This window comes from Microtus ochrogaster, chromosome 2 (genome assembly GCF_000317375.1).
Source record: "Microtus ochrogaster isolate Prairie Vole_2 chromosome 2, MicOch1.0, whole genome shotgun sequence".
Taxonomy (NCBI): Eukaryota; Metazoa; Chordata; class Mammalia; order Rodentia; family Cricetidae; genus Microtus; species Microtus ochrogaster.
Window position 1 is genome coordinate 96,783,241 of NC_022010.1, and position 8,673 is coordinate 96,791,913.

Genomic DNA, 8,673 nt, shown 5'->3' on the forward strand with positions numbered 1-8,673 from the left:
CACCTATGTCTGTGGGACCTGTAAAATGTGTTTTTCACCGTGTAATTGAAGCCCTTGTTCTCACAAGCCATATACATAAGTTCAGAGTATCACCAGCAGCAACAACCCAAGCTTCGCTGTGGCTCTTGCTCTCTTCTCCTAACTCATCCTTCCCATCAACAAACCTCTAAATTGCCTCTCATGGATTCTGGACAACGAAGCTTACTTTAACTCACTACAACTGGTTTTCAAATTTCCTCCTTCCCTCTTAGGGAAGACTCATCTGTCTGTCCTTCTGTAGGTGGGTTGTGTGCTTCTTTCTTTCTCTTTCAAAACATTTTTACTAAATTCATATGCATCAGTTTCTGAGTATATTTATTTCATACAGTTTAAACATGAATGGATCCAAATGTTTCAATGTGGAGAGCTGAAAATGTTTTGGTTCAGGAAATTACTCATTCATTTTTTAGACAAATTGAATGGAAAAAATTTAAACAGGTTAATTTTTATGACATTAATCAGCCTGTACTTAGATTTGGTCAGTGTTTCCATACTTTCTTATCCATTGTGGTTAATAAATAAGAATTACACTGGACGACTGCAGTGCATATCTACGTGACAATTCAACCAAATGGCACAGACAAATAACCAGAAGCAGAATGACTTAGAGTCTTGTTGACTGGAGTGGTGATTATGGCAAATAACCATGCCATGTGTTCTAGGCGTCTATAAAAGTTGACTTTGGCCAAGGGGCAAAAGCATATTTTTGAAGTATGCTTATGATCTAGTCTCCATAAATGGCCATAATTTAAAGCAGATCTCTACTCTTAAAATATTCTTAAAATTATCCTTTTCTGTCATCATTTCTATGGTGATGTGTTTCTGTCAAATAAGTTCCCCTTCATTCTTAGCTGTCTTGAATATTCCTATATTGGTCATCAGTGAAGGATCTTTACCTTGTACCTTTTTCACTTCTTTGCACATGTTAAATGTGCACTGCCCCCAGTTCAGCTGTCATATGCACACAACCACACCTCAGCATAAAAATCTCTGAATAATTCTAGGTCCAATAGTCATAACCCATGTATCGGACAGTCACAGACAATTCAACACAAAATGATTATTCCATGAAAGATGAGAATTGAAATGTCCTATGAATGTGGTAGTCTAAGAAGTCTAACAAGCACTTACATGATGGAACTTTAGGAGGCATCTTTCCCATTTAGCAAATGGACTGAAATCTGCACTACATTCACAATGGTCTCCTTGGCACTTCGGAATCCGCAAAGAGCACCTATCCTGTTAAATATTCCTGTCAAGATTTTTTTAAAAGGGAGAATAAGGAAATTTAACAAGGATTAATGTGTTTGATGATGGCGACAGATTTGCATGTGGAAGCATGGTTCTAATGTCGCAGGTTTATATGCATTACATTCACACATTTTGTATGAGTGATGTCTCAACAGGGCTCATGAGCAAATATGTACACAAACACACCTTGCTGTACAGTCATAAGAAACATAGTGATGAGCAGCAGTGGGTTTGGGAAAACAGGCATGGGATCTTTAAAGGCTTCATAAGTGACAGCGTCTGGTGAAGGAGGAGAGGACAGACAATATTGTCATCTGGTTGCATGTGTGTAGCTAGGAGGCTACCTACGTAACCAAAGGAAAAACAAAAGACCTGGTGGTATAAACTCATAACCAGTACTGGGGAACCAGTACTGGGGATCCTCAGGAGGATCCCTGAGGCTCAGAAGCTTAACCCCGGGGCACATGAAATGACCCCACCCCCAGAAAGTGAATGGAATGTCACTAAAGGTAGTCTTCTCCTCTCTACATGTAGCAAACATACGTGTACATTTTATACACACACAGAGAGAAGGGGGAATAAAGACTAATACGGCCCCTTTCCTCCTGTTCTACTGTCTTACATTTCTTTTCTCGGGTCATACCTGTTACAGTACTATCGTGAACAGACTTGGCCGGAGTTGGCATCCTTTAGGAAAGGCTGTAGCTTTTCCCTGTCGAATATAAGGTTAGCGTCAGACATGTTGTCTATGCTTTAATGTGTTCAGGTAAACTGCTCACAAATCAAAATATTTGAGGGTTTTTATTGTAGGCTGTGATAAATGTTTCTACATGTCTTTTCTGCATTCGGTACTGTTGTTTGCTACATGAGTTTTGCCTTTCCTTGTGTCAATATGGTGCATTTTTTCAAATGTAGCAAGCCAGCCCTCCATATCAGCATAAATTCCACTGGTTATGGGGAATGATTCTCATAATGCGTTATGGATTTCAGTTTGCTAACTGGAGAAGACATCCACATCTATGTGCATCAGAAACGCTAACCTTTTGGTTTGTTTACTTAGCATCCTCTGTCTTGCTTTGTTTATCAAAGAAACACTAGACTCCCTAAACAAATATGGGAGTGCTCCCTATTCCTCAGTTTTCTGGAAATCTTTTAAATGGTCTAAATTTAGACCTTTAAATATTTGATAGGGAAAAGTGATGGTTGAAGGATCACCCCTAAATAAGACAACTATATCACACACACACACACACACACCGCTTAAATATCCAGGGAGCATCATCACAAAAGAGGACTGGATCCAGAGGATGGACAGGGTCACTACAAATGGTGTCTTCGGGATTTATCATATTGTGCTTGGTTAATATATCTTATCTGCTGTGGTTTGCAACATACATATTCACTTTTAATGGATTATGTTGTTAATTGTAAATGTTGCGCAGCAAAAAGGTGAGTGCTGTCTTAATACTAACTTAAGCATTGAGTGCTTGTGATTAGATAATTCTAACCATTTAGATTAAAACTATAGCTATGGACATACCATTGCAATTGCCTAAATTATTTCTAATTATTCATGGAAAGCTATGAATGACAGAGAAATGTTGTTTCAAAGTTCATCACAAACGTAATAATATTCTTCATAAATTTCACAAAAAAATAGGCAACATTTTTCCTGGATTTTCAGACCACAGAGTCCTTACTCCATTCTCTAGAATATATTTTTCATTTATTCCCTCTTTACAGAATAGCTAAATCCCTAAGTAGAAGTAATTGGGAAGGATTAATTAGCTAGGGATGCACTCCGAGTATGAAAACCTATTCAGATTGAACCTCAACCGGAGACCCCAGACTAGAATCACTTCCCGACAACAAAACATGCAAGACAGGTTCTGCTGTTTGTTTCTCCACTTTGGACATTTCAAAGCAACTTCTCATGTTGTGAAAGGGAATGTGCAACAATTTTAACACTGGTATGATTCTTTCCACTGGTACCTAAATTGCATGCTATACATAAAAAGGAAGATTTTAAACTACGCATGAAAATGAAGAGAGATTAGTGTATGGTTAGAGACAACTGTGAGTACACACTAACATCACAGAATTATCACACAGAAGAGGAATGGCCAGTCAGTTAAAATGACAGGCTGCCTAGTAGATCATTCAGAGAAAACTTTCTCAGAGAGACAGATAAGAAACTGAAATTAAACATAAAAAGGAAGCTTCTAAGAGGTTAGTGATCCAAATGTAAAACATAAATATTTTAAGTGATGAACAAATTGTAGAATTTTTTGGATTTTTTATTGAAAAACTATATTTTCATAAAGTATTTTTATTTTTTCCCATCCTCCAACTCCCCCAAAATCATTTCTACCTTTCTACATACACAAGATTTTATCCTTTTTCTTTACAAAAAAGCCCCACAAAAACATCCAGCAAAAAAAAACTAAAATATACAAGCAAACCATCAATCCCCCAAAAAAATGAAACAAAAAATATTCACAAAAATAAAATGAGTTTATTTTGTATTGGCCAACTCCCCGTGGATAGACCTATTATAAAGTGTAGATAATATATACAGTGAGAATCTGTTTGAGAAGCTAATTTTTCCTTTGCTAGCAGGCATCATTTTCAGATAAAATCTTGGATAAAAGCAGGAGCTTGTGCCGCCTTTCTTTCACTCAGTACTGAAATCCCACCTGGTTGGAACCAGTGCAGGCCATGTGTGTGCTGCCACAGTCTCTGTAAGTTAGTATTCCAACAGTCCTACCGAGTCTGGAAGACATGGTTTCCTCAGAGTCTTCCACCACCTCTGGCACTCATGATCTCTTTGCTTTCTTTTCCACACAGATCCATGAGCCTTGAGGAGAAAGAGACATCCCATTTAGAACTGAGCTTTTCAAAGTCTTCCACTTTCTGATTATTTCTACTGCTTCCATGGTGAAGAAAAAAAAGGGGGTATATTATGATTTTATGATTATGGAACTCAAATGTCTGTGGCTGTCACACATGGAGAGCCATAAAGCAAATAGAAATAACAAATGTAGATAAATACAAGACTTATTGGTCTTTACCATAAACCTTACAATTTATAAATGTCTATATCCAAATGGGCTCAAGGTAGCAAGGATGGACTCTACAGAAAAATTATGCTTAATAATAAGACAAATTTCCTAAAGATAACCAAGATAATTTCACCACCTGAACTGCACAAAGGGGATAAAATGATCTTTATCCTCAATGTCCACACACAATTAATCTGTTTGGCATTTTTCAATGTCTATATACACAAACTAAGATATCATATCAATGGAATTCATATTGAGATATGGTAATCTTTGCATTTCAAATACTCCTAATGAGCATAGTGTGAAGCTACAATTTTTCTTTGTTCCTAGTATTCCTTGGCTTGTCATAAATTTTTGTAGTGTAGAATTTTCCAGTGGCCAACAAATTAACCCTTTCACATGGGGAAGCTTCCAGTTTTCATACTTGTATAGTCGGTATATTCAACTTATAGAATAATCATTTCTCTAGGGACCTGGGGTTTGGAGATGCAATAGAACAAACTGAAAGACGGGTGAGAATGACTGACGGGAAAAAGAATAGTACTGAGAACTCAAGAACAATGGCAATGGGTTTTTGATCCTACTGCACGTACTGGCTTTGGGGGAGCCTAGGCAGTTTGGATGCTCAACTTACTAAACCTGGATGGAGGTGGGCGGTCCTTGGACTTCCCACAGGTCAGGGAACCCTGATTGCTCTTCAAGCTGATGAGGGAGAGGGACTTGATCGGGGGAGGAGGAGGGAAATGGGAGGCGGTGGCAGGGAGGAGGCAGAAATCCTTAATAAATAAATAAATTTAAAAAAAAGAAATAAAAACTGCAATGAAAATAATAATATTTAAAAAAATCAAAAAAGCCTATGAGAACAATAATGTAATGGGAACAGGATGGTTTATTTAGCTTACTCTTTTACCCTGAACATGACAGGCACATCTGGACGACTGCACAGCAGAAATTCCCATAAGCCACCTGGCCACTATTTGGTGCTTTTGTTCACTTAGATTTTTGTTCTTCTACCCAGGACCCCAAATCTATTGGATTTCAGAGCATGGCTGAATGACTGACGCTACAGCTGCTCACAAACCTCCTCTCTTCTGTTTTTAATCCTGAGATGTCACATGAGAACACAAAAGGAAACAGAGATAGCGGGAAAGGAGGAGGTTCCTTTACCGGAAGTGTAAAGAAGGTTTTCAGCAAGCTTTGATTGCCCTCACATTCTACCATCCTGGTTTTAATTTCTAGAACATGAGCAAAATACTGGTCCCAATCATCACCCTCTAGGAAATATGGACATAAAAGTAAAATAGCAACAGTGAGAAGAAAGATCCTATGTCCTTTCCAAGGATTTGGGTTCTAGCAGAGTTTATGCCCTCTAAGAATTTTTATTTTATGTATTTCAAAAATGTTGTTTTTCAAGTGATATATTTCAATTATAAAATAATTAAGGATATTGGACTTCCACAGGTCAGGGAACCCTGATTGCTCTTCAAGCTGATGAGGGAGAGGGACTTGATCGGGGGAGGGGGTGGGAAATGGGAGGCGGTGGCGGGGAGGAGGCAGAAATCCTTAATAAATAAATAAATTAAAAAAAATTAAGGATAATGTTGACATAAGAGTCCAGATTTTGGAGCAAATAAATTAATTTATTCAGAAACTGGCATTTTCCCCTCATTTACATATTACAATTGTATATTTCTTCTGTGCCTGTGAAGAGGGCTGCATCACAGGTTACAAACAGAGTTGGAGTCCAAATCGCAAGAAAATAAAATTCATCTTCATGATAATCCAAACTCTTCACTTTATATCAGGAACAACTGCATAGTGTGAGATGATCTCAGCTGATCAACACACAGTTGTCAGTCACTCCTTGGGCTTAAAGATAATGGATGGGGGTTCCAGTTCAGCTTGTTCTTCCCTTGTTCAATTCCCACGGTGAAGGAGGAATTGTTGTCAGGACTAGCAGCAAGAAGAGTAGCATTTTCTATAGCTACAGCAGCCAGAACCATAGCCAGAGCCATAGCCAGAGCCGTATCCACAGCCGTAGCCAGAGCCGTATCCGCAGCCATAGCCAGAGCCATACCTGGAACCATATCCACAGCCATAACCACAGCCATACCTGGAACCATATCCACAGCCATAACCACAGCCATACCTGGAACCATATCCACAGCCATAGCCAGAGCCGTATCCACAGCCATAGCCTGAGCCGTACCTGGAACCATATCCACAGCTAGAGCCAGAGCCGTATCCACAGCCATAGCCTGAACCATAGCCACAGCCATAGCCATATCTTGAGCCATAGCCACAACCAGAGCCATAGCCACAGCCAGAGCCATAGCCGCAGACAGAACCATAGCCACAGCCAGAGCCATATCTTGAGCCATAGCCGCAGCCAGAGCCGTAGCCACAGCCTCCACAGGAGTTTCTGTAGTAGTTACTGCACATGGTGATGAGAGGGGAGGATTCAGCTGAGAAGCAGAAGGATGTGTCTGAAGTGAGTGCCATCCAGTCTGCCCAGACTTTTATACCCTACAGATTGATGGCTCATGCCTCACATGGGCTCTGCCCTCTCAATTGACAACACTTCTAGAGTGAACACATTCTCGGAAAGTTTGTTAGGAATTCACAATTTACTTACTACTACCCTAGGAACTCAAAGAAGCATTAAAAAGTAATAATATATTTTCTAAACAGTGAAGCTTAGGAAATTATAGCTTATCCTCTATAAAGTCATTTTATGACCATGACAGAACATAACATACCACTAAATATTCATGACCAATAAGAATGTGTTTGTATTATGTTTCTCAAGGTCTTTGGAATTATCATCTGTACAGTCCCATGGTGAGGAGTGTCATTACCTTCTCCATTAGCAGCTGTTAGAGAAGAACCATTGTACCAACTCTGTTTTTGCTATTAAAATCAGTCAAAATTACTTTTCATATATTTTTGACAGAGTTGAGTTTTGAACGTTTAACTTACAGCTAGAACTCAGTTCTTTCTGAAGGAAGAATTGTTATTGCTATCATTTCCTACATGAAAACTTTGTATTAAATTGTTCGTGTACAAGTTATAAAATGAGACATAGTCTTATCACTCATAGATATTTATTTCAAAGGGTTACTACCTAACAGTTTGGAAATGTTTTGGCTCAAGTTTTTATTGCTGTGTTTTACTTAAGTTAAATTCTTACATATGAGTTAATGTTAGCAATTACTCAATATACATTCATGCTAATGCAAGTATATAAATAAATGTAATTGCTTTTTTCTATAACACAATTAACCAACAGTGAGTACTTCCATATGGGTGGAGTAGATGCACAAGTGAAAGATTTTGGTGAAAGAATATGTTCTAAGAGACTAAGTGTATAAGGGACATAGCTCAACATAATAAAACCAATTACAAACATCCCACAGCCACCATCATTCTAAACAGAGGGAAACTCAAAACATTGCACAAACATCAGGAGCAAGACAATAGTGAGCAAACCTATTCAATGTAATACTTGAAATCTAAGCTACATCTAAAAGACAACTGACAAAGACCAAATAGAGACAAATAAAGAAGGAAGTACTCAAACTGTTTTATTATGTAGAGCTATGTCCCTTATATATACTTAGGCCCTTAGAACATATACTTTCATCAAAATCTTTCATTTACCCATCTACTCAACACATATGGAGGTACTCACTGTTAATTAATTGTGTTGTAAAGGAAAACAATTATATTTATTCATATACTTGCAATAGTATGACTGTATATTGTGTAATTGGCAAGACTGACTCATATTTAAGAATTTAACTTAAGTAAAACAGAACAATAAAAACTTGAGCCAAGACATTTTCAACCTTTTAGGTGGTAACCCTTTGAAATAAATATTAATGAATGATAAGACTATGTCTCATTTTATAACTTAATAGAAATTATGCAGGAAATTATGGAGATAGAAATTCTTCCTTCAGAAAGAACTGAGTTCTAGCTGTAAGTTAAAGGTTCAAAACTCAAGTCTGTCAAAATCTATGAAAAGTAATTTTGACTGATTTTAATAGCAAAAGCAGATTTGGTACAAAGATTATCCTCTAACAGCTGCTAATGGAAAAGGTAATGACACTCTTCACCACAAAGAGACTGAATAGTTGATAATTCAAAAGACATGAAAAACATAATCCAAACATGTACAATTTGGTCACACATATTTGATGGTGTGTTACGTTATGTCACAGTCATGTAATGACTTTATAGAGGATAAGCTATAATTTCCTAAGCTTCACTATTTAGAAAACATATTATTATTTTTGAATGCTTCTTTGAGTTCCTA

The 8,673-nt window shown here is 37.6% G+C and overlaps 1 protein-coding gene across 1 annotated transcript; it reads right to left on the minus strand.

Moving 5' to 3' along the window:
• Positions 1 to 6,308: 6,308 nt before the first annotated feature.
• LOC102000382 (keratin-associated protein 21-1-like) lies at positions 6,309 to 6,857 on the minus strand. The gene has a single exon (XM_005345363.1). It carries the CDS (start codon positions 6,855 to 6,857, stop codon positions 6,309 to 6,311), a length of 549 nt encoding a protein of 182 aa, XP_005345420.1.
• Positions 6,858 to 8,673: the final 1,816 nt, after the last annotated feature.

Excerpts from the sequence above, each read along its gene's own strand:
- LOC102000382 (XM_005345363.1), bottom strand. The coding sequence starts at position 6,857 with ATGGCACTCACTTCAGACACATCCTTCTGCTTCTCAGCTGAATCCTCC.